Source organism: Mchenga conophoros, linkage group LG4 (assembly GCF_057382185.1).
Source record: "Mchenga conophoros isolate Kocher_MC1m ecotype Shallow Benthic linkage group LG4, M_conophoros_male_GT1.1, whole genome shotgun sequence".
Taxonomy (NCBI): domain Eukaryota; kingdom Metazoa; phylum Chordata; class Actinopteri; order Cichliformes; family Cichlidae; genus Mchenga; species Mchenga conophoros.
The window spans coordinates 27,588,652-27,614,608 of record NC_140529.1 but is presented as its reverse complement, the minus strand read 5'-3'; the positions used below and the strand labels follow the sequence as shown (position 1 = coordinate 27,614,608).

General features: G+C 40.7%; 2 protein-coding genes across 6 annotated transcripts; one reads left to right on the top strand and one right to left on the bottom strand.

Annotated features, from left to right (window-relative positions):
* Positions 1–156: 156 nt before the first annotated feature.
* tbcd (tubulin folding cofactor D) lies at positions 157–25,957 on the top strand. 2 transcript variants are annotated; one of them, XM_085271423.1, is made up of 39 exons: positions 157–748; positions 842–892; positions 1,005–1,102; positions 1,226–1,327; positions 1,441–1,587; positions 2,280–2,335; positions 4,056–4,188; positions 4,815–4,860; positions 5,356–5,488; positions 5,581–5,723; positions 5,823–5,883; positions 6,036–6,110; positions 6,215–6,309; positions 10,833–10,989; positions 14,811–14,868; positions 14,956–14,985; positions 15,336–15,421; positions 16,739–16,819; positions 16,919–16,992; positions 17,134–17,251; positions 18,735–18,795; positions 18,891–18,913; positions 19,002–19,033; positions 19,121–19,183; positions 19,267–19,343; positions 19,627–19,708; positions 19,811–19,929; positions 20,027–20,118; positions 20,461–20,601; positions 21,446–21,529; positions 21,768–21,926; positions 22,097–22,235; positions 24,116–24,237; positions 24,332–24,409; positions 24,500–24,586; positions 24,675–24,762; positions 25,471–25,580; positions 25,660–25,744; positions 25,834–25,957. In XM_085271423.1, the coding sequence occupies exons 1-39, from the start codon at positions 562–564 to the stop codon at positions 25,852–25,854; spliced, it is 3,594 nt and encodes a 1,197-aa protein (XP_085127549.1). In that variant the 5' UTR covers positions 157–561; the 3' UTR covers positions 25,855–25,957. The 2 variants fall into 2 exon arrangements, with proteins under 2 accessions (XP_085127549.1, XP_085127548.1); XM_085271422.1 differs by having other exon boundaries at positions 25,831–25,957.
* On the bottom strand, positions 6,354–10,292 carry znf750 (zinc finger protein 750). 4 transcript variants are annotated; one of them, XM_085271428.1, is made up of 4 exons: positions 10,133–10,276; positions 9,906–9,980; positions 7,358–8,623; positions 6,354–7,251 (listed from the first exon to the last, which is right to left on the bottom strand). In XM_085271428.1, exons 3-4 carry the CDS (start codon positions 8,614–8,616, stop codon positions 6,666–6,668), a joined length of 1,845 nt encoding a protein of 614 aa, XP_085127554.1. In that variant the 5' UTR covers positions 8,617–8,623; positions 9,906–9,980; positions 10,133–10,276; the 3' UTR covers positions 6,354–6,665. The 4 variants fall into 4 exon arrangements, with proteins under 4 accessions (XP_085127554.1, XP_085127551.1, XP_085127553.1 ...); XM_085271425.1 differs by lacking the exon at positions 9,906–9,980 and having other exon boundaries at positions 10,133–10,292; XM_085271427.1 differs by having other exon boundaries at positions 9,050–10,278.

The window sequence follows — 25,957 nt, the reverse complement described above, 5'->3', positions numbered from 1 at the left end:
CATTGTGTTTTTCCAGACCTGCTGAATTTGTTATTTATCTAGTGTGAAAACCTTTACACACTAGATTTACACACCTTAATTCCCTGTGAATGGAGGCATGGAAAAGAAAAACAATCCCATTTGGATAGAAATGTTTCATCATTAGGTCAACTTCACAGCAGCCCAAATAACTGTTTAGTAAAAGGTTAGTAAACATATCCTGCATTAATACGGTCTAGAGAACACGTGACCTGGGACTTTTCTTTCCGCCCCTGTTAACCACGTGAGCCATCTCGCTTGCCGTACCGGGGCGGGGTACGACTACAACAGCCAGCTGCATCGTTATAGACATCAACAATAGTTGTGTCCAGTGAAGTTTATGTAATTTTGAGAGCTGCCATATTTCGCGCGTATACTCTCTGAACCTCCTACGCATCTTATCAGTATATGTTTTAATTCAATTCACCAGTTTCCTGGAATAATTTCCACCTTTCCGCTTTTATTTGTTCGCACAAATGCTAATATTAGCTAGCTAAACCTGTCATAACTTGCAACAGATACTCGTGCTAAAGGTCTGCGATAATGCCTCTATCGGAGACGGAGAATGGGTTTTCCGGTGGTGAAGGAGGAGGAGAGGCGGACGCTATTGTGCAGACTTGTGTGCTGGGCAGCTTCAGTGAGAGAGGCGAGACCACAGCCCTCATCTCCAGCCTGCCGGAGGTCCACGGAGACCTGGGGCCAAGGGAGTCTACTACAGAGAGGTTCCTAGGTGAGACGGTCACAAATAAATCAGCTTCCCCAAGATAAGCAATTTTAAGTGATTAGTTTGGAGACGTGATGGTCTGCTAATTTCTCCCTGCAGTAATAATGAACAGATATCAAGAGCAGCCTCATCTGCTGGACCCTCATCTAGGTACACTACAACAGCTAATTTACAAATAAAATCACTCAGTTTATAAAAAGTCAAAGGAGCTTGCAGTTTATAAAAACACTTCCTTCCTTATTTTGTTCCTTTTTTATTTTAGAATGGATGTTAAATATGATACTGGACTTTATAAGGAGTGAAAAGTCTCCACCTTCGTTGGTTCATTTGTGTTTCAAGTTCCTCTACGTAATCTGCAAGGTCAGTTTTCTCATTAAAAACCTCCTGACTGCACTGAATAAAAGCCGCAATGTGATTGCACTCACGCATGTCTTATGCAGCAGATTCACTAATCCTGCACGTTGTTTGTTTATTTCTGGTTAGGTCAGAGGCTATAAAATTTTCATGCAGCTTTTTCCTCATGAGGTGGCCGATGTCCAGCCAGTTCTGGACCTGATGTCCAGACAGGATCCCAGTGACTCTGAGGTGAGGCTTTAGTTTAAAGGGAAAAATAATAGCTTCACACTGATGCATCCGTTACATATACCTATAGGCAATAGTGTATATTGTTTTGATCTTTATTTATTTACTTGTTCCAGACTTGGGAAACTCGGTACATGTTGTTGTTATGGCTGTCTATGACCTGCCTCATACCCTTCGATCTTTCTCGTCTCGATGGCCACCTCGAGTCAGATGGTGGTAAGGCTAGAGAGCCTATCATGGATCGCATTCTAGCTATTGCCAAGGTTAGTTATACCAAAGTGATATGATGTTTTTATGTTTTGGCATAGCCATTGCCAAAGTCAAGAGTGCTGTGGCCTACTTAAAAAAGAAAATCGCATGGGGCCCACTTAGTCTTAAATTTTTAACTCAAATCAAAATAAGAAAGAAAGTGATGTGTTTCCTTGAAAAACTTATTTAAAAAACATAACAAAGGCTGTTGGTTATAGATAGCTAATGCTACTCAGTCATATGTAAAGTGCTAAGGCCAATGTGTGACCCACCTTCCACTGAGACACAAACTTCAGTACAAGAGTAGTGAAATTAGGTCAGAATAAGGAGTAAACCATCTCATATTACCAGTTTTTTATATACATAAACTAATTTTATAGAAATATTTAACTGTACATATCTGAGAGTAATTTTAAGGTGAATTTCTATTACTACAGTGCCTTTGCATCCCGCCAGGGGTCCCGGCCCACACTTTGGGAGTCGCTATGTAGTGTTGCGGCTTGATTTTTGATGATATATATGCCTTCCTGTACAAACTGATCCACCAGAGATTCCTTAACAAGAAAATCCAGCAGTGTGATATTGGCACTAGATTTAATCTTGTCATTTAAGATTTTTGTCAATTTTTTCAAATTTGCATAATACAGTATGTGTTTGTGTATTTTTAAACAGTATGAATAATCGCACTATTTTTTTTCTTCCACAGTCTTATCTAGTTGTGAGCGACAGTGCAAGAAATGCTGCATCTGTATTGGTATCAAAGTAAGTGGACAAATACCACACAGACACTTAAAGTTAAACAGTGTTTTTAGTAACATACCTGAGAGGTAAACATGCTCCAGTCCATGTTTTTAAATCTGTCGTGGAGTACACAACCTACTCCCATTGGCCACACTTTGATTGTCTTCGCTAATGGTTTCACACGATTGATGAGTGGTGAATATTCGGGGGAGAAACAAAGAAAGGTGATCAGACTGTCCCAGGTGGGGGAGGGGCGTTACCGTGTAGGCTCCAGCAATAGGATATCCATCCATCCATCCATTCGCTTCCGCTTATCCTTTTCAGGGTCGCGGGGGGCGCTGGAGCCTATCCCAGCTGTCATAGGGCGAAAGGCGGGGTACACCCTGGACAGGTCGCCAGTCTGTCGCAGGGCCAACACATAGGGACAGACAACCATTCACTCGCACATTCACACCTAGTGGCAATTTGGATTATCCAATTAACCTATCCCCACAAGCTGCATGTCTTTGGACGGTGGGAGGAAGCCGGAGTACCCGGGGAGAACATGCAAACTCCACACAGAAAGACCCCGGCCTGATGGGGGAATTGAACTCAGGACCTTCTTGCTGTGCGGCAACAGTGCTAACCACCGTGCCACCGTGCTGTCCTGGATAAGGATAATCTTTATTAGTCCCACACATGGGAAATTTGTTGTACCACAGCAGAAAGTGAACAGTCTAAAGTTACAGTAGCAAAAATTAAGAAAAACACTGGAGTAGGATAAGATAATAAGAATAAGATACTATATACTATAGAATAGAATAAAATACTATATATAACAGAATAAAATATGTTATCAGAAAAGGAATTGCAATTGTATACACATTGTCCTGTGTTGTCCCCTCTTGTGTGGCAGGAGACATGTTGATAAAATTTAGCTAATACTGTCTTTAGGTTGGAGTGGTTGAAGTCACCTGCTACAATAAATGCAGCCTCAGTGTGTACAGGTTGTTGTTTGCTAGTGGCCGCATGGATTTCGCTCATAGCAAGCTTATCATTAGCATTAGGTGGGATATATGCACCTGCATTTGGTTGAATCTGAGCAGAGTGTAGTAATATTGTCGAGGCAATATTTCTGTCAAAGCCCTTGAGTTAAACCTGAAAGTCTGCAGTTCAACCACATGTTGATTCTTTGACTTAAAATCTTTTTAGTGATTTACATTGTTCAAATTCTTATGGACTTTATTTTAAACTTAGTTTTTTATGATCTAATAATGTTTCCCCCTGCTGTTTAATAAATTATTTCTGGTATTTGTTCCATTAGACATCTGTGTGTTGGAGTGGAGAGTGTAGCATGCAGTATTAGATTTAAGATATGGTGTGTGTTTCAGGTGCTGCTGACATCATAGTCACTTTCAGTCTAGTGGAAACCAGGGTATTTTTCAAATGACCATAATCTTAATTATTTTACAGTGTGTTGCTTCAAAGCTAAGCTAAAAAACACAGTTACGATGTTTTTAATTGTGCACCTTTATGTTTGTGAAAATATGTTTTTTACTGAAAACCATACAAGATCATTACTAAAGCATTTTGCCCCTGGTTACAAATATATCTCAGATTCGAAGTAAATTCCAACAAACAATTTAAAACTATTGATCTGTAATCAGGTCTTTATCCAGTAGAGGGCAAGATTGCTCTTGTTATATTTAGTGTCAGCGATTTGGTCTTTCATGGTGTTGTCTTATTTTACATGACTCTGCAGGTTCGTGACTCGCCCTGATGTGAAACAGAAGCGCCTCGGAGACTTTTTGGACTGGAATCTAGCCACTATATCCCAGACCAATGATCAATCATTAAGAAACATTGTGGTGTTGGATGGTGCTCTGCAGTCTCTGGTAAACATATGCGCTCACACTCAAGCCTGTATGTTGTGTGCATACTTGTCTGTGTGTGTATGTGTGTTTGAAGACAGTGTAGTCTGTGTGTATAAAAACCTGTCGAGGGGGACTTACAAGAGCTGACATGACTGGTATGCTTCACACAATAGCCTGTGTGGTTTTAGCAGGTGTGTTATGCACCTGCTGCATGTGTGGGATCTCTTGCTTCAAGTGACTTAATTCAATTTCATCTAATGATTTAAGAAAAACGTTTCTTGTTTTTTTTTTTTTTTTTTTTTTAAGACAACAGAAGTTTTTTCCCATGTTACACCTTCATTGATAAGCTACGTTTAGATCACTTTGTCTAATCTAAGGTGATCTAATGGATCCCACAAGCATGCACATGAATGTTGTATAATTGGCACGTAAACTTGTATAGCATGTTTTTAAAAAGCGTCGCTTTGCACTTAATGTTTGCTAAATGAACCTGGAGCCAAGGTGTTGCTTAGGGCATTCAAAACTGGCTCTGTGCATTTAGTCTCAAGACTTCAGAACTCAAGCTTACATGTTTTTGTGGTTAATGGGAGATGCTTAAAAGTGCAGCTATGTACCAGCTGCATTAAAAAAAACAAACTATGTTACAGGCAAAGCTCTTCAAGCATGGAAAACGAGATGACCTCTTGCAGTATGGTAGGTTCCTTTTCTTTGTTCATGCACAAAGTAAGAAGCAAGACTTTGCTCTACAGCAGGGGTAGGCAACTCCAGGCCTCAAGGGCCGGTGTCCTGCAGGTTTTAGACATCACCCTGTGTCAACACACCTGAATCAAATCATTAGTTCATTCCCAGGCCTCTGGAGAACTTCAAGACATGTTGAGGAGGTAATTTAGCCATTTGAATCAGCTGTGTTGGATCAAGGACACATCTAAAACCTGCAGGACATCGGCACTCGAGGCCTGGAGTTGCCTACCCCTGCTCTACAGTCTCATTTTGGGGACAAAAATAAATAAATAAAAAGAATCACTGACATGCTGTCTCTTGTATAACTGGCATGTGATTGTTGTTTAACTAATTGTTTAATAGCTTCACTACCTGGAAAATATTTCAATCTAAGTATTAATTTCCACAAACTTTTTATATTCCTGTGTGTTCGCTCATGTAATAAATTTAATAAATAAATTTCCTCAGCTCCTGCAGTTCTACAGTGTCTGGAAAAGAAGCATCTGTCAGAGAGCAGCGAGGCCATGCTGAGGAAGCTTGGTGTCAAATTAACCCAGAGGCTCGGCCTTACCTTTTTAAAGCCCCGTTTGGCCGCTTGGAGGTCAGATTTAGTACCAGCTAGTTTTTAAAATAAGCAGAAACACAGAAATGCATTTTGTGTGTGTGCTTTTTTGTAATATGCAAAATTTTCAGGTATCAGAGAGGCAACCGATCCTTAGCAGCAAACCTTTCCATGTCCCAATCGGCTGCAGACAGTACTGGTGCGACCTCTGAAGTGGAGACAAAAGAACAGGAGGAGGACTACGACATTCCCGAGGAAGTGGAGACTGTCATTGGTAAGTTTCTGCTTCCAATTAATTTAAAATGTTTGTCCTTACAAAACATTTAAAAATAATAATAAAATAAAAAAATCTGATTTGCATGTTATTCTACAGAACATCTGCTATTGGGACTGAAAGATAAGGAAACAATCGTGCGCTGGTCTGCAGCAAAGGGGTAACAAACCTTTTATATGACACTTGAAAAACCTGAACTGTTTATAAAAACGCATCCATGTTGCTGCTTGTCTTTGGTATTTTGACATGTCAAAAGCAGATCATGAGAAAGAGTTGTTGTGTTACAGTAATCTATGTTGTTTAACCCCTCAGCATTGGGAGGGTGACTGGAAGGCTTCCCAAGGAGCTGGCAGATGAGGTGGTTGGATCAGTGCTGGACTGCTTCAGGTACATTCATGCTTGGGGCATTTCGGCTCTCTCTGTTACTTACCCCTCATAGAGGGGCAATGTTCTGCGTTTTGATATGCTTTGCATGTGTTTTGATCCTGAAGCTTCCAGGAAACAGACAACGCTTGGCATGGAGGCTGCCTGGCACTTGCTGAACTGGGTAGAAGAGGACTGCTGCTGCCTTCCAGATTGACAGATGGTAGGTGATTTAATATCTCAATACTTAATGTATGATACACAGACTACTGTAAACAACTTTTATTATTTTATTAAGCATCTTTATACATATGACATGACATTTACAGTTGTCTGCTTTACAAAATTGTTCAACTTTTAGAAAACTTGCAAAATTTGCTCATCACCTTTTCAAGTCATTTCTGAGATTAAAAAAAAAAAGAACAGTGTAACATTTTACATTTTTAACCTTGTAGCAGTGCTATTGGCTAAAACAGTTAAATCTTTCAGTGCTAAATCAATACAATAAGAAGTCCATTATCAATGAGGCTTTTAGACTTTAGATCAGAGATGGTCCTTATTATAGTCAGAGTTTAGTTGTTAGCAGCAACGAGATCTCCTCCTCAGAACCCGTCCGGGCGCTTTTACTCTCTTGGGTTTATGGCATTTGTTTTCAGCCTTTCCACTGTGTGGTCTTTTGATTGCTGTTGCCTTGGCCCTGGTCGTTTGTTTGCTCTTCTCTTGATAAACAGGACTTTTAGCTTCTGTGGAATCTGTCAAGGGCTCGTCTATAGTACTGAAGTCACGTGAAGACGCTGCAGAGCTTGCAATGGCTAGCTGACAGAGTGCTAGAGCTGCAGTCTGCCTCTGGTCACAAGGCTCTTCATCCAGCTTTTCAATGGAGCTCTGCTGAAGATCTTCTAAAGTGCTTGTTGGAGAGCTGCATACAGGGCTGGTCTGAGAAGTTTTGAGGCTGAGGTTCAGGGGCGACTCATGCTCTGTTGATTTCACTGTGTCTGAGCAGCTCAGTCTGTCGACAGACTGAATGTTTTCCTTGTCTTGGTTTCTTGTTGAGAGGTTGAGGGGAGCCATATCATCTGTGCTGTCGACTTCATGACGCTCTGATGAAGTTTCAGGATGTGGATCAGAATCAGACATGAAGGAAAATCTGCTGTTCGCAGCTAATCTGAAACGGAAAGGCCAAAACCATAATGTACACAACATAACAATACAATAATAGAAACAAAAACGTTTTTAAAATTAATACATCCAAAATTTTGAATTTTGCTTACCCTCTGTCTACGTGCTGAGCTGACATTTCTGCACACTCCTCTGGTCTTAAGTCATTTTTGATGTGTTGCACCGCTGTAGACGTGTTTCCTAGTTGTGGGCCGATCTGTGACTCACTGATGTTGGTGTACTGCAGCGCCTCGATGTCTCGCTGGATGATGTGAGCTTGGCTGGGTCTGTCAGGGGATCCCAGAGCTGAGCTGCCCTCTTTGGGACTCAGCCTTGTTGCCTTGTCTCCACTTTGCCCGTGGTGGCTCTCTGCTTGTGTAGAAGTGTGTGGGTGGTTCAGACTGGCACGTGAATGTATGTACAAGTCATAGTCTTTATGGCCAAAAGTTGGGCCATACATATCCAAAGGAATATATCTGTGTCCTGCAATTGGCATAGAAAGCTCGTGGGGTCTGTACAGAGTGTAAGGCAGAGGGTGCCCTGGGTGAAGAGGATGGCAGTACCTGTATGGGAAAGAGGGAAATGGGGAAGTGTTAGCTGGAGTCACTGGTTGTTGTACCATAGGCCTCTGGGGATCCAGAAAATCTGCCTGAAAGGAAGGAGAGTTTGGCTCATTCACATGGTGATTTCCTGGAAGATAGTAAGGTGGATATAGGGGCCGATCAGGCTGGAGATAAGGAGAATATTCGGGAACCAAGAGAGGCGCGAATGATTTTAAGGGAATGGATGATGAAACCGTGCTCCATGGGAAGCGTGGGTGGTTGAAAGTGGGAACAGGAGCTTGCAAGTCCTCGGTCTGCTTCACAGGTGTCTTGAAAGCTTCTGCTCCGTCACGGTTGGGTGTGACAGGTGAGAAGGCAGATGGGCGCGTCTGATCCTTTTCCTCGTTGCTTTCCGTGCTCTGTGTCTCTGAAACCATATTTGGATTTGCTGCACTCTGACTGTCCTTGATGACTGGACTGTCACACCCTACATCGACCTTTTCTGTGTCATCTGTGCTCTCAGCTTTCTTCTCTTCAGCTCCCTGCTTCTCTGGAGTGTTGTTCTGAACTGCTGGTTGGGCATTTGTTAAATCCTTAGTTTTAGGAGGGATTGCTTTTGCCATTGCCTTCATCTGTCTAGCTGTTTGCCCACCTTTCTGTGATACGAGGGAGATGGAGTTTTCACACAAGTTGTATTTCATATGGTTGAAAAGATGGGACTTTTCGTTGCAGGTGAATGGGCACTGGAAGCACTGGTACTTGAAAGGCTTGCCTGGTGGTCGGGGAATATAGTGGGGTCTTTTTGGCTTGCGTTCTTGAACAGTCTCCATCTTGATTCTGAAAGAAGAGTATAGCGTGTCATAGTTGGAGATTTAGTAATGGTTTAGATTTTACTGAAGTACCTCTATTCTAAAGTAAACATGCCAATAAATCGGCAAAAAAAACAAAACACACCCGTCTTACAAAAAAAGTCACAAATGTCAATGGACTAGGCCAGTTGCCGATGGCCAGTAAATCCATCCAAATGCCCAACCCTACTCTGTACCAGATTCCCAAGCTTGCTGTCAAGTAATGAGCCTGCTCAAGTTGTTTGACTGGTTACCGTAAAAAGTGGTTGATTTTTCGGTGAGTGTTTCTTCAGCTGCTCAGCCAGAAAATCTCTAGCTGCACAAAACACCGAGCCCTCGGGCTAATGTATTTCTGCAACTTCACAGTGCTTTGGACACCAAACAGAAATATACCCAAATATGTAAAGTAGCCTACCATATGCAAAAATGTTGCCACACGTTTGCATAGATGCAGTTCTGTCCTAGTTTCGTTTTGGTTGATTGACGGCAGCCTGCAAACACCTCCACATGTTTCGCACTTGCTTTGCTCATCACGCCTCTAATGTTAGAGAGTCGCTAATCCACTAGACAGTTAGACTACACACTTTCTAGCACAAACCTCGAGGGCATGTAGAGACAAGCTTGCTCCCTCTCTCGCTCTCAATCTACTAAACTCTGCGCTGTCGGCGTGGGAACCACCAGCCACCTGCTTCCCATGACTACACCTGCGGGATGAATTTATCACTTGATGAGCTCACCAGCTCAGGAGACGCATGAGTATTGGAAGTAATTGTTTAATAGTTTTTCTTGTGATACAGCGTTCACGCTAGCTGAACAATATCAGCAATTAGTAAGTCTGCAAACGAGGATGGCATCTGTAGCACTTCAGGCTTCTGAAACGAATCATCACCTAAAGCTGTAAGTTCAGTGTTGGTGGGCGGACTCAGAGGAACCTGCTTGTCATGCGCTGTTGCAAGAAGTTGCCACTCGAGTTTCTGTCCCAACTGTGGTAGCATGCAAAACCACTCCCTTCTTAAGAAGTAAAAGTCTTTCGAAAGTCTTCTTATAACAAGTCTTTATTTTCATTATAATACAGCTTTAAAAAAACAAAAACAAAAAACAAAATAAAGGATCTAAACTTACTTGTTTTTTTTAAATAAATCTGGATGGAGTGAGATCAGGTAAGTTTAGTTTTTTAAAGATGATATTCTTTAAAGAAGGCTGTCTGTCTGCTGTCTAAATAAGTATTTTAGACCTGGTTAAAAGGTTGTCTGCAGAGCTCAGATATTTACCTGTGGCTCAGTTACTGCAGCCTGAGCAGGGACTAATTAGGATCAAGAGGTAGCAGGTGCACAGTTATCCCTACCCTTTATGCAGCCAATAAAAATGGTTAGAAACACCATTACAAATCACAGTCAGTCTTATCCATTGGCAAAGAAATGCTTTGATAGAGTGCTGAAAATAAGTTTAGTGTTAATAAAAGAAAGACAAAAAAAGAAAAAAACAAAACAAACCCTACCTTCTCTAGCCAAAGGGTCAGTATCTTATCCTCTTTATCCAGTGGGCTGCTCCACGCTTCACGCCGCACGGCACTTTCTGGTCAGGACACCTCCGTCGGTACGTGCTCGGAGTTCAGAGTGGGTGAACGTGTGTGTGATCATGAATGTGTTTGATATTTGTTGTGTGGTGAGTTTCTATCTCTGAGGAGTTGTCTCACCTGTGGGTGGAGCTTTCATCTAAACAGCAAGGCCCTCGGGCAACACTGATGTACCTGGTATTAGTCAAGCCTCAAGCAATGATTTACATGTGGGGGGGGGTTGCAATCCTTCTTCCCCTTTCTGGTTCCAACTGAACAAATAATGTATATGAAGTTTTAAATAAAGTTTAATAGCAGGCAGGCCATTTATTCTCCTATTAGTCCTTTTTATTTTCTGTTAAAACAAATGTTCTGTTATTATGAAACAGATTTATTTTGATAATCATCCTAAATAACATGCACTTACTATATTGTTCATAATCTGACCTTGAAAAGTCTTATGAACTGGTGCTAGCTTATTTTCATGTTGTATTACTCTCCTTTAATCTGGAATTGCAAAAGTCAAGCTTTGTGAAGATAAAGTAGTGATCTTTGCTTACCAAAAACATTTCATGCAGTTTGTGTAATATATATTTTGGACATTTCTGACAACTTTTCATCTCACTGCGGTGTCTGCTTGCAGTTGTGCCACTCATTATCAAGTCCCTAATCTACGAGGAAAAGAGAGGAGCGTGCAGTGTTGGTTCCAATGTGCGTGATGCTGCCTGCTACGTCTGCTGGTCTTTTGCGAGGGCTTATGAACCCAAGGAGCTCAAACCTTTTGTCACTCAGATTGCCAGGTAACCTTCCCTTATACACATGAAACACTGCTACACATAGGCAATGATGGGAATAACGGCGTTACAAGTAACGGTGTTACTTTTTTCAGTAACGAGTAATCTAACTAATTACAATTCCTATCGTTACAACGCCGTTACCGTTACTAACAAGAAAATGCGGCGCGGTCGCGTTACTATTTTTCAACAAACAGACGGTTGAAGCTGTGTTTAGCTTCCAGCACCTATAATCAGTTGCACGGAAGTAGCTGTAAGTAATCTGGGCGCTACAGCTTTAAGCAGCGGCACGCTCCCACGGGCGGCAATCACTTTCTGGCCGACGATCACTTTTTTGCACAACACCTGGAGCTAAGGGGGCAAAACAATCGCATGAGTGCTGCTGTTTGACTGAGGAAGAATAAAGTAGTTGTGGTAACCCAATCACATGACCACTTAAAGATGACAAAGCAACAAGGTGATATATACCAGTTTTTAAATTGTGTTGATAGGCCACGTAAAACCAGAGTCATGATAAACAATATATACGCATTTTTCCTCAATAGTTTCATCACGTTTACGGTCTAAGGACAGCGCTAGCAAGCACTCTCTGCTTATGACCAAAAAACAAACAAACAAAAAACACCTCTTTCGAGTTGGTGGAAAAATGTCGACCAATCAAAAAATGATATGGCAACCTGACATTTGGTTGTTTACGAATAGGGGGAAGTTTTAGGAGTGATGGCAAGAGAGAGAGAGCCAGTTTTGAGATGTGAGAGATTTGTGACGTTTAGCGTGTTTGGAGTGTGTAGTTAATGTGTTGTCTTGTGTAGTTAGTGTGTAGTGTTGTGGATAGTTTTGTGTTGTGTGTCCGAGCAATGAGGTGACTGCTATCTGCAGGTATCAAGCTGTGATGTTCTCCTTTATAGTGGACAGAAATTATTTTTTTGGAGTGGCACAAATAATTTGTGTGGCATCTTATTGAATGCAGAACAGCTGATTGTTCTGTAAATAGTTTGAAATGTTTTTTTTTAAAAAGGGTAAAAGGTAAATGGCTGCAAATAACTTGTTGTTTGCAAAACTTGTGCATATGATTTTAAAATTGGCAATTTATATTTGCATTTAAAGTTATGAAATATGATTAAATAAACATGTTTGTGGTTGTTACAGTAAAAGACCTTTTCTACTTGGAATTTATGTTTTTTTTTGTCTGATTTTAGATCAATTGCGTTAATACAGTATATCAAAATGAAAACATAACTGTAAATTCAAACACGTGAGGTTGTGCTGAAAAACAATGATACCAATCAAGGCAAAGTAAATAGTTTTTAACGGTGAAATGTAGAGGAAACATCAAAAGTAGTGAAAAATGGCCAATTATACCCTGGACCCCAGAGGGTTACATTTTTTTTTTAAAGTAAGGCAATAGTTACTTTTCAAGTAATTAATTACTTTTAGAATATTGTAACTCAGTTACTTTTTTTGAAGAAGTAACTAGTAACTATAATTAATTACTTTTTCAAAGTAATTTCACTTGTTATAGAAAATGTATAACAAACCTCATTTCCCCAGAGGAAAACTATTATCGTTATTCCACTAGTAAAATGCAAAATAATTACTTAGAGAATTATCTCCAGTTTCATTAGATTCCTTCAGTACCTTGCTGCGGTTTAATATTCAAGCAAAGTCAGCATTTATCCTCCTGAGCAGTTTAAAGTTAATGCATTTAAGAATTAGAAACACCTTTCTAATTAATATAATACAGTTGAAAATGGAGGATAGAAATTTTGCAAAGAACTAGCTGAAATCAAGAGATCGGTGCACGTGACATGTCAAGTAATCAGTCAAGTCATTTGATTGCAGCTGTTAGGAGTGACATTATCATTACAATTTGCATAGAAACTGCAAGGTGTTTTTACTGCCTCAAACCAGTTTTTCTGTGTCATATCAGTCTTGCATGTCCCCACACAGGCAACATACATCGCCATTTGATAATGTTTTCATGTGTTCAATTTAGAATAGGCTACAAGTTTGGATTTTTATGTTGTAAAAATCAAATAGATTCAGTAAAGCTCCAATTGTCTGAGGCAGTGGGTGGGAAAAGTACTTTTTTGTTGTTGTTGTTTTTAAAGCAAATGCACAACATGGGCTTTATATGCTAAATAAAGGCTATAGTCCTTTTTTTTTTTTTTTACATAGAACTTTTTATATTACGTTTCGGTTTTGAAATGAGATCCAGTATCTAAAGATCTGCATTCCTGGTTTGCAGGACGTTGACATTTGGAGTATTATCTAGCATATCTGCTAAAGAGCACATTTTGCTCTGTTTTGGTGTTTGACTGAAAAACAGAAGGTTTATAGGTTTGGTGCAGAAAGGTTTATCTCAGTATTTTTTAACCCTGGTGCAGCATGAAGGGAAATTTATTTTAGAAAAACAAGGAACCAAAATCTGGTCTTTTCCTACAATCCTCATCAAATTTATAAAAATGATTTTTATGTTCTGTTACCTTAGACTGCATTATCTCTATTAGAAGTGCATTTCTTTCTGCATGTTTTCCCCTCATGTTGCTGCAGCAGCCGCTATGTTAAACTGCAGGCATTTAGTTAAGACTTCATTTGCATGCACCATGCTTATACGGGCATGGCAAGAAGTACTGAAATCGTTGTTTGTTTGTTTTTACATGAACATTAACAGACGGTACTTGCTGAGTAAAATGTTTTATATGCCTCACTTTAAAATCAGAACTAGCTCTAAAAATAAAAACCAAGATCGGGAGATTTTCCCATCTAATGAGCAACCATGCAGAGAAGTACGACATCACCCATTGACATGTGTTCAGTCTTTGTTAATAGTAACGGTTTATCTCATCCTTGAGCTCTTTTTCTTGGTGTGCATGTATGGACCTGTGGCCTGTGACTGTGCAGACCAGCTCTGCAGTGTCAGTTTGAACCCCTGCAAATTATCATCAGCAGTCGCGACAACACCCTCCCTTTCTCTAGCCTACAGGACTGCCAGGTTTCGCCTGCTGTTGTAGGTTTCGGTCGCCGTTTGGCAGCAATGCTAAGACAAGCTGGTTCCTGCTCTATTCATCAAAGCTTGATGACATTCACAGAAAACTCACTTTTGTCAGTGGCTTGGGGGCACACTCATGCACTTGTATTCTTACTAACTTAAATAAATAAACTATATACTAATTGTAGCAGTGGTAAAAGTAATTTAGAGTAAGCTTTATGTCTAGAGTTCAGCCAGGAAGTTTGTTTTCTAAACCCTCAGGGTGAGGGCAGTTAGCATAGCCAAATTGGGCAGCTGGTAAATCTCCATGCTGGGATCTTGCTGAAGCTGGGTACATGAAGGGAAAAAGGACAACAGCAGTCAGTCTCAGCCTGTCACAGGTTGGCCCCCACTTAAACGTGGTGTGGGGATATTTACGTCAGAAGGCAGTCGTGCTTAATCATATTATGGTTTACCGTCTGTGCTGAGAATCTGTGGTTCACAATCACAGTTTGCAATAATGATGTAATTGAAACCTAGCATCTGACTCATCTGTGCGCTCATAAGAATCTGTACACTGTTGGTGAAGATTGAGGTTAATTTCACAGGAATGGGGCAGTCTAACATTTATATTAGTATATTTTTAATTCCATATGCATAAAAACTGTATTTAAGCGTTAACTACAGAATTTTCTAAAATTGAAGTATCCGTCAAGCAGAAAAATTATAAAAACAAAGTACAAGAAGGCTGATTCATCTTTACTTAACGCCCTGTGACAAGAAAAAGTTATTACCTTCTCCAACACGTTTGGTGGCGGTTGAATGTATTTAACATATACTTTGTGTCTTTCTGCAGTGCTTTGCTGATCACTGCTGTGTTTGATCGAAATGTTAACTGCCGCAGAGCTGCATCTGTAAGTTCTCTTTTCGACATCCCATGCTTTCCTAACTAAGACATACAGTTACAGGACAGCAGTTCATTTTGTCTCTTTTTGTCCCAGGCTGCCTTCCAGGAGAATGTCGGCAGACAGGTTTGTGACCTCAGTATTGACTACATGAACATTGTGACTAACAGAATCGCTGTGATTTGAAGCTTATTTGTTGCCAAATATCTAGCTCATGCTCAAACTTGCCTTGTTAGTGAGAACCTTTTAAGTAAAGAAATAGCCTCCCAGTATGGCTGCAGGGCACCAGCAAAAGCTTGATTTGCAAGTAGACCTCGAGCAATAACTCTGTGAGATCGTTTCTTGAATTTGGAACCTAACTGTGTGTTTTCTATCTCATAATCATGAGCTCAGTGTTTAATAATATGAGCAACCTTTAATTAATGAAATGCAGTAGAAACATCTCAGCACTTTCTTGGTTTCTTGTGTCTCAATAGGGGACATTTCCTCATGGTATTGACATCTTAACAACAGCAGACTACTATGCAGTTGGTAATCTCAACAACTGCTACCTGAACATCAGGTAAGAAACACTGCACAAATCACAGTAGCCTAAAAAATAAATGTTGTAAACAGGTAATACATTTTCTTTTCACACTGGCACAGCACAGAATTAAATCTCAGTTTTTCCTAACATTACTGTTTATGTGTGTTGTCCCTAATTAAAAATATCTTATCTCACTATAAGTGACAAGCAAGAAAAAAATCATTCGGGCCAAAAGTGGGTTGTGTACTCTCTCTCTGGAACAGCGGTCCCCAACCTTTTTTGCGCCACGGACCGGTTTATGCCCGACAATATTGTCACGGACCGGCCTTTAAGGTGTCGCGGATAATTACAACAAAATAAAACTAGTACCGGTACCGAAAAAAAGAAGATTTATTCATAACACACGTGAAAAGACCCAGGAAAACAGAGTTAATGATAAAAACGATAACAAAATACCGCTGAAAACCGATAAAAACCCTGAAAACCATACATTTCACACCCGAGCCTCAACTCTTGCGGCCCGGTACCAAACGACTCACGGACCGGTACCGGTCCGAGGCCCGGGGGTTGGGGACCGCTGCTCTAGAAGATAGACCCTGCCTCCCACTCTAAAAAGAGAAACCTGTCCAGAAATGTCATAATCTTGGATTCTTCTTTGACTGATGACAAAATAAGGTCACACTTTATTATGTCTATAAGAAAATTACACTTTTTTCCATTTTATATTATAGTAAACACTTTCCTTATTTCTTGATTAATCAGTTTCAAGACCTTTTCAGTACAGCAAACTGGTCTTTGTGTGCACTGCAGTCTTATTCAGAGTGAAATAGACAGTAAACCATGGCATGCTTCAGGGAGTGGCTACCTTGTGATTGACAAGTTGCCACAACACGAGCACACCTCATCTTTGCTATGTCAATGGGCTCCACTCTTCACTCGCTTCAAATTAACCTTTTACATAAAGTGTACAGTCCATCATCACATCATCACATGACCTTGGGTTAAGGTAACTCAGTTGTAACGGCACCAAAAATCTTAATATTATAACCCAGTATATACACATACACATTTGATAAAGTGTATATTGAAGCCAGTGCAGAAAAACTTTAGCCTTTACAAGAATCTGCACCTTTGGCAGGAATGTGTCACCAACTTAGTAAACATTTAAGCGGTGAAAACGAATAAAGATGCTAGCCTCAGGGCATGAATGAATACAGAACGAGGAAGGAACATAGCACAGTGATAGCAGATGTGATTTACGTGTGGCTAAACTGATGTTTGCATTCTATTGGTTACCAAAACATGCATAAAACTGTTATGTGTGTTGTTATTTTTTTATTACTTGTCTCAAAGTGTCTATATAGCAGGTTTCCCAGAGTACACCAAATCCATGATCGACCATTTAGTAGCTATGAAGATCAACCACTGGGATGGGTAAGTACTTGCATTAATAATGCTGCCAAATGTGAAAAGGACACTGTTTTGTTTTCACTTATTTATTTATCTATTTATCTTTGTGTATATATTTTGCAGTATGATTCGAGAGCTTGCCACTAAAGCTCTCCACAACTTGACGCCTCAAGTGCCTGATTATATGGCAGCAACAGGTAAACAATGTCACCCTACCTGTTCCTCAGTCAATGTTTGTCTTTTAGTTCAACTGCTAAATGCTTTATGAAACTGAATGAAACCTTCAATTAAAAATAAAGAGTGGAAATTTTATACTCCCCCTCCCTGCTCGGTTTCAGTTTTACCGCAGCTGTTGAAAATGGCCGTGGGTATTGATCTCCATGGCCGGCATGGAGCCATCCAGGCTTGCGGGCAGATCACACATGCTCTGTACAAAGTGGGCCTTCAAACCAACAGGTAGGCTTTATATACACAATAAAAGTAGCATTAGCTAGGGTTGGTCTAGAACTGAAACTTCTTTTTAAACCTTAATATACACGGGTTAAAAACACTTTTTAATCAGAGTAAAGCATTAAGTCAGTTAAACTTCTGGCATATTAAAGTGGTCGTTTAAGTAGCAGAGGGGGTTGTTGGTTTGATTCTCATGCTTTGGTGTTAATTAAATTAACAACAGGTGCACTAGAGGGGAAACAATGACACAACCCCCAACACAGGAATGGTTTTACAGACCACTTCTACATTTTGCTAGTTTAAGTGTCACTACTGCTAGCATGAGGCCATACCTCACTGGACCTTGCAGAGGTTTCACTGGTAGTCCTCCAGGATGGCGCATCAATATGTGCCACTGGCAAAGGATTTACTATATCACCCAGCACAGTCTCAGGAGCATGGAGGAGTTTCCAGGAGGCAGACAGTTACTGTAAGAGAGCTGGACAGGGTCGTAGAAGGTCGTTAACCCCTTAACAGGACTGATATCTGCTCCGCCTATCTGCTTGTGTAAGAAGGAAGAAAATGAGCACTACCAGAGCCCTATAAAATGACCTCCAGCAGGCCACTAGTGTGAATATCTCTGACAAAACAATGAGAAAAAGCCTTCATGAGGCTGGCCTAAGGGCCTTACAGCCTGTAGCACCCCGTGCTCGTAGCCCAATTAGCATTTGCTATAAAATACCACATTTGGCAGGACCGTGTGCTTTTCACAGATTAGAGCAGGTTCACCCTGAGCACACATGACAGACGTGAATGGATCTGGAGAAGCCAAGGAAAATATTGATTCCTGTGACATCATTGAGTATATGGTGGTGTGTCATTGATGGTTTGGGGAGACACATCTATGGAGGGATGCACAGACCTCTACAGGCTAGCCAACAGCACACTGACTGCCATTAAGTATCAGGATGAAATTCTTGGACTCATTGCCAGACCCTATACTGGCGCTTTGGGTCCTGGCATTCTCCTGGTGGACAAGAATGTCCGACCTCATGTGTCCAGGCAGTTCCTGGAGGACGATGATACCCTTGACTGGCCCCCACAATCACCTGACCTAAATCCAGTAGAGCACCTTTGGTACATTATATTTTGGTCAATCTGATGCCACCAGGTAGTACAAGATCTCAGTGATGCCCTGATTGAAATCAGGGACGAGATTCCCCCAGGACTCTATCTTTCATCTCATTAGAAGCATGCCCTGATGTTGTCAGGCATGCATGGAAGCACATCGGGCCATACAAATTTCAGTAAAATGGACTCCCTGAATATGGCATCTTTTTGTTACTAACACATTACTGATTCCTTATCAATATAGATAACCCATAACGATTTGATGTGTTTTCAAAGTGTCCATGTAATTGTTTTAGCAGCGTGCTTTGACAGTGCCCTGTAAGCCTTTGGCACATTAAATGATGGCACTATTAAAATCGGGCTTGTATTTGTCCCATAGGACTGTGGTGGACATGATTTCTCCAGAATGTGTGGATGCTTTAAAGAACATTCACCAAATGGTAAGTGCATGAACTTAAAAATAGTTTCAAGATTAACTTCAAATTAAACAAACTTTGCTCTTCTTGCTCATTTAAATTTGTTGGCCCACTTTCAGCTACACGACCGAAAACAGTACAGGTATGCTGAAATAATCTGTTTAGCTTTGCAGTATGGCAGATCAGTAATATATTACTCGTATTACAATTATGTTTATTTTGTTACATAGGGGCTTTGGTGGAGAGCTGATGAGACCAGCAAGTAAGTTTACATTCAAAGTTGGAATTTAAAAAATAGTTGCATGACATGCTGACGATTCCTGATTGTTTGTTTTTTATTTTTTCACAGTTTGTAGTCTTATAGAAAAGCTGTCCCTGTCCAAAATGCCTTTCAAGAACGACCCCATCATTAGTAAGGCAGTTCTTTACAGCACTGAGGTTTTGCTTTTCTTTTTTTTTCCAACATCACAGCTAACAGTATGTATTATGTTACAGCTGGCTGGCAGTGGATTATAGACGACACCATAAAGACTCTTCATCTTGTTTCTAGTGGAGCAAAGGATGGCATTATGGTAAGCTTAATGCCTTTTCATTCTTCTCTAATGTTGAGGTCATTCCAGGAACCAGTGAGAATGATGATGCTCATTTTTATACGTCAGTTATATCTGTTTATTGTAACCAATCAATAGAGCAAAACACAGGTATCTGTAGTATAAGGTAAAGTGGTTGCTCCACCAGAGTGTGTACTAGTTTGGTCATTTTCAAAGCTGTGGAATCAAATACTGTCACCATTTGTTTATTTGTGGACTATTTTCTGTTTTCTACTCTCTGGCCTTCCCTTTCCTGTGTCTGCAGGCTGCACTTGTATCAGCCTTGTCTGCCTTGTGTGAGGAGTACTACCAGGCCAGTCCAGGCCAGGCTGACCCACAAATGCAAGGTAGCTTAGCTATGGTTTTCTCATTATTCTATAACCAAATATGGATTTCATCTGTATGATTTGGTTAATGTCTGTAACATGTCCGTGTCCTTACATGTTTAGATGCTCTGGTGTCTCAGTACACTGAAGGGCTTAACAACCCACAGATGCTCACTCGTTGCGGATCTGCCCTGGCCCTCGGCTGTCTGCCAAAATTTATGATCCATGGCAAATTGAAGCAGGTGTGTTTGAAGTGTGTCCACACTTTCATTTTCAAGCTGTTTTCCATCTAGCTGTCTCTGCATTTTAGGTATAAATTGGTTTGTGTGTTTGCGATAGATCATTGAAGGCCTTCGGCAGCTGTGCGCTGAAACCCAGAAGGAAGGGACTTTTACTGAGGCGAGGAGAGATGCAATCACATCAGTAGCTCAGTGAGTATTCATATGCACACGCTTATTGCCTTCTCATCTTCTATCTACATTTTTTTCTACCCTGTTGTTTCTTTGGTGTGTATTTGTGCACTGTTATGTTTGTTTGTCTGTCCTCGGCTCTTTGCCTGCTAGTTTAAACACGTGGATATGTAGACAGTGGTGCTAAAATAAACAATTGGCCGACTATACCTGCAGGACCTGAAGGGCATGTCTGGCCATTTCTCCGATAGCATCTTTCCTCAAAATTCAAATTTAATTTCTTTGCTGTGGTTTGTGTATATTTCTCGTTGTCCTTTTAAATTATGTTTTGATTTGCAAACTGTTTTTCATTTTCTCCACCAGAGTGAGTGTGAAAGCAGGCGCATGTGCTGAAGGCTCTCCAGACTCTACCCTGTGCTCTGCAAATGTAGATGAGGTGTATGGCACTCTCCTCTCCAGTATGGTCGATTACACCACCGACAGCAGAGGGGATGTCGGGGCCTGGTGAGTGAAATTGCTCCTCAAAGGCACATATGTTCTTTTAACCGCCTCGGGGAGGAAGAATTCTTCCCCATTGAGACGTCTGGTCTTCTGTCCCTCCACAAAGGGACGTGCCCATGTCACAGGTAGCTCCAGGCCACGGTTACCGACACGCCTGGAATGTCACCAGGCTTGTCACTTGTCTCCAACATGGGATGGGCTGCTTGCTTTACACTGTCTAGTAATCTTGTTATTTTCTTCTTTCTCTTGAATCGCTTTTCTTCCTTGTTTACCTGCAATCTTTTTTTTTTCTTTCGTAATAACACTGAATGAAGACAGTCCTTCCCTTATTTTCATCATATATAATCAAGAATTCACAAGTTGCTTGTGTTTAAGTTTTGAATAAACACCCTGATCAGCATTTCACATAAACAAATTGTGCCCTTTAGCCATGAAACTAATTTGACTGTAAAACTGCAGAATCCTGTAAAACTGCAACGGTCTTCTGTTGTTTATGCGGCTGTAGCTCAGCAGGTAGAGCAGTTCAAATACTGACTGGAAGGTTGGTGGTTTGATCCCCTGGTTTGATCCCTTGATGAATCCATCAGAGGGTGAATGTGTGTAACATTAGATAGAAAGCACTTAAGCATAGAAAAAAAAGTGATTGAATGAGTAAGAGTGAATGGGTGAATCAGGCATGTAGTATAAAGCGCTTTGAGTGCCCAGATGGAGTAGAAAACGACTATATAAGTTCCAGTCCATTTAGATTACCTTAAAAAAAAGTAATAGATTGATAGATTTAATAGAAAGTGGTGGGGTTTATTCAAGCCCATGCCATTTAAATATACTGTGTGTGTCACTTGCTCAGGGTCAGAGAGGCGGCAATGACTAGTCTGAAAGATGTGACTATGCTGGTGGCTAGCAGTGCTCCAGAAATCCTTTCAGCAGACATGTGAGTACGAATCTTTAATTATTTAAATATGTTCTGTTTTTTCTGTATGTTCTAGGCTCTCCAACTTTACTTTTACTGTTTATTGTTGTCATATAAATTATATCCAATGTTGCCTTTGAGCTTCTTGTAGTTCAAGATCTTTTTTCTTAAGTCTTGATGGCAGCAAAACTTGTATAAACACAACTGTGAGAGAATAGTGATAGTGCTCATTGTCTTTATTTCACACTAATGTATGTAGGGTGAAATGTATGATGTGCTGCCTGGCCCAGCAATCTGCCGAGAAGATTGATCGCTACAGAGCCCACGCTGGCACCATCTTCCTTCACCTCCTTCACAGCACAGATCCTGTAGTACCTCACATTCCCCACCGAGAGGAGCTGTTGGGCATTTTCCCCATGTGAGTCACTACCACAGTTAACCAGTAGCTTTAGGAGCTTTAATAATTGCTATAATTTTAACCAGCCTTTTGTGTTTGGTCGGTTTTGGCACATGCACATGCAGTTTAACAGTGTTTCGTAGATGACAGCTTTATTTGCTGATCTGTGACCCATTTGCTCTGTGTTTCAGTGAGACCACAACCACTCTGAACTGGAATGCTCCATCTCACGCTTTCAAGTATATCGCCCAGCTGCTGGGATTGTTTGAGTATCAGTACCACACTCTGCTGGGGCTCACCGTGTCTGTGGGAGGAATCACAGAGTCCACAGTAGGTGGAGAAGTTGAATATTGTCAAATCTTTACATTGTTATGTGCAGATGGGTGATAGTTTTAATCTGTAAACGTCTAAAAGGTTGGCAGTGAGGGATTTAGAGATTTTCACCTATTGAGCTGTAAAGTTTGATCACCGGTAGGAATGATTTCCTGCTTCTGTGGCTGTCCACTACCCTGAGTCTGCTCCCACAGCAAAGGGGATCGCACTGGCTAACACAGACTCGAAAGACATCATCCGGTAGATGTTAAAGAACTCAGTCGTCTCAGAAAAGAGGGACAAATTTAGCACCTCTTATTGTGGGCTTTTGTGTTTTTAATGAAGTCCAGTAGATGTTTAATGATATTTGTGCGTAGAATAAAGCAGTGGCTTATTATAGAAATGTACTTTTCAGCATTAAACATCCCACAATAAGATCAACACACAATAAGATTTGTGTTGATACTCAGGTTGAGTTTAGACCAGCAGGGGGAGCTTTCAGTCTGATGCACTCTGATCTCGTGTCTGACGTATAACACCTGCCTTTACGGCAGTCCATCGAGTCATTGATACCAGCTATGTTACTCATCTCCACCTGATTACGTCTTGTCTTTTTTATGGCCAAGCGTGAGTCAGACTTACCTACAGATTCAAAATGGGAACATCCCATAGGTTGTATCTGGAGTTTAGCTAATTTCCTGTCCTAATATTTTACTCAACGTCAGTCGGGAGACTCAGCTGGGGTTGATCAAGTTTCCCCCCTTCGTCTGTTATGACCTAACCTGTTAAAACCAATCACTCGGAGGAGAACTTGCACACACAAATTGGAGCCAGTTAGGTTATTTCTTAGCTTTTAGTGTTTATAGATGTACTAAAGAAAATAAGTTTAATGCTTGTAATAGCAGCAGTGGGGCCAGTAAAGTCAAACTTGTCTTCCAGTGGTGGCCTAAATATATTCCCCAAGAGGCAATCAAGCTCTCGTCCTGGTCTTCCAATGGTTTTTACTGCAGATACATCCTCAGAGATGAGAAGTAGTGATATGTTTGCACAGGGTTGCATTTAGGAAACTGAGCCAAGACTGCATCAATCCATGGGCCAAGAATACTGTTCTCACACCACAGGCACATATTCACACAGGCCAGAGAGACATGAAGCATCTACCAACTTTCCAGGAATTGTGTGGACGTAGATGGCCCACATGACCCTGAAAAAGAGCAGCGACACAACAGAAAAAAGTTGGAGGCGTAAAACAGAAAATTAACCACTGAAACATTAAAAACTGTTATTATTATGTGTATATATGTGCATTAATGTGGATGAGATTTTCAGCCAAGAGTTTCTTAGTAACTCTGTTTATAGGGCATTGTGCAACTATATTATGTTGCTATCTTGCAAATGTCAAGATTTGACACTTTCTTCGCTGTGGTCTGATAATATCTGATGCTTTTCTTTCCCAGGCTCCTCAAGTTTGCACTCGCTCAGCAATAACTTCACAGTAATTTTAATATTATAGTCCAGGTTTCTGTTTTTTCTCAGTTTTTTTCTATTTACATTTCCTACCTTTGCCTTTGAATGACAGGAAAAGAGTCGTAACACGGCAGTGTTTTTGTACTGCATGTACACGTACTCTTGGGTTGTCAATCTGTCCTGTCTTATTGAATTTATTGTCTCTTAAACACCGTGAGACACTTTTTTCCATTTGGAACAAGCATTAAACTATAGACACGGACCTTACAGTGGCCAAAACTTGGGTGTTATTATGTATGATCAGTTAAAATTATGTAGTTTTATATACAAAAAGCTCAGACTTCATCTTCACTGTGACATCATACTGTTTTACAATAACACTTTATTTATTTTTTTATATATATTTACTAGTTTTTTCTGTTTCTGTTTAGGTGCATTTCTCTTCCCAGTCTCTGTTTGACCATCTGAAATTGATTCAGAGCGATAGTGCTGCTTTGGGACAATTTGGAGAAACGTTGCTGAGGATCTTCAGAGACAATCTTCACAATGACAGGTACGTGATGATGTGAGGCTTTTTTTTATCTGTCCTGTTTTCAGTACATTACACTTGTAAAAGCTGCATATATTCTCTTTTCTTTTCCTTTTAGAGTGTCCGTTTCCTTTCTTAAGATGCTCAATCAGATTCTTGCTAACAGCTGCTTCGAAATATTCACCATGCAAGAGAAGTGAGTGCTGTGATTTGTTTTTCTTTCTTTGTATTAAACTAAATGTGGATGTTTGTCAGAGCTAAACTTTTTCTGCCTGTGTTTTCTTAGTCATCCGTTCTGTGTGGACCTTTTGGCCCTTTGCAAAGAATTCAAGAAGTCCAAAGACATTTCCAAGCTGCGAGCATGTATATCAGTGTAAGTCTCTGTCTCACTGATAAATGCACACATGATGCAAATCGCTAAAGCTAAATGTATGTTGACTATGCCGGTTTGTGTTTCCCAGTTTATGTGGGCTGATCCAGTTCCAAGGTGAGGTGAGAAAGAAGGTTTTGTCCCAGCTGCTGCTGCTGCTCTGCCATTCATTTCCTGTGGTAGGTTTACTTGGAGCGTGCACCGCTATCCTTGAAGCAGGATTGTTGGGTTTTTTTGATCAACAGTTTCATCCAGGTGGAAAGATCTCAACACCTAATTACTGTACATTCAGCTTTGTTTATGTTTTTTGTATATTTATAGCCAGCTCTAAGGAAAACTAGAGCCCCATCACGTTGTATTTTTGAGTGGACTAAAGGGGACCTATTGTGCTTTTCCTTATTTTGTCACGCTGTTACAGAGTGCAAAATTGGCTTTCAGACTTCTCTAAACACAGTTTCTAGTTTCTTCTGCTCTGAAAAGCCCTGGCAGTGAGCACATAAGCCCCACCCACCTGCTGATCAAAGCTTTTGTTTGTGAGAGGCAACCTATCAGAAGGAAGGGGCCTCAAAGCAAGAGGAGCTAAAACAGCTTTTTTTCCTCCAGACAGTGTATCAACAGAACTGTATTAGTATTAGATATATGAATCCTTTTGAACTGTGAATCATGCAAAGCTACTCAAGTAGAGTCCAAGAATAAAAATAAATGTGAGCATAACGTGCTCGCTTTTAATGAATGGATGAATTGATATGCATGTGGCTTTGGACACATGCAGGGTGATGATTATTGTCATCAGGTCTAGTTCTCAGTTTATATGTTTGGATCAAGCATAGCTGATTGCTGGAATAGCTCTTGACTCTTGTTCTAATTTGTATTTCTCACAACTGTAGATAAGAAAGACCACAGCCAGCCAGATGTATGAGATGCTTCTGACCTACGATGATGTTGTTGATCCAGAGGTGTTGGATGATGCCATGACTTTGCTAAGTGACACTAACTGGTAAGTAGTCATACTGGAGGCAGCTGTTAAATAAACTGACTATAAGCAGTATGTAAAACGTTGCCATGCTCCTTTCCAGGGAAAGCGACCTCGCCACAGTTCGGCCACATAGGAATCAGCTTTGCGACTGGTTAGGAGTCCCCAGGCCACAACCAGTTACAAAGGTAACCATTTAGCGTAATTATTGAGAGTTTAGAGCACAAGGCAAACAAATTGAATTGAGTTGATCCTAACTGCTGTCTTTAATCAGCAGGGCCCTGTCCAGGTTTCCTGATCACTCACAGGAAATGAAGAACACCCCATGTCAGGTAGCTCTTCTAACTGCCAATAAAACACATGGAAACAGTCGAAATACAATAAATGTATAAAAGAAATTA

Excerpts from the sequence above, each read along its gene's own strand:
- tbcd (XM_085271422.1), top strand. The coding sequence starts at position 562 with ATGCCTCTATCGGAGACGGAGAATGGGTTTTCCGGTGGTGAAGGAGGA. Across the intron at positions 21,530-21,767 it reads GAAATCCTTTCAGCAGACAT|GGTGAAATGTATGATGTGCT; the intron begins GTGAGTACGAAT and ends TAATGTATGTAG. Across the intron at positions 24,238-24,331 it reads GACAATCTTCACAATGACAG|AGTGTCCGTTTCCTTTCTTA; the intron begins GTACGTGATGAT and ends TTTTCCTTTTAG.
- znf750 (XM_085271425.1), bottom strand. The coding sequence starts at position 8,616 with ATGGAGACTGTTCAAGAACGCAAGCCAAAAAGACCCCACTATATTCCC. Across the intron at positions 7,252-7,357 it reads GCTCAGCACGTAGACAGAGG|ATTAGCTGCGAACAGCAGAT; the intron begins GTAAGCAAAATT and ends TTTCCGTTTCAG.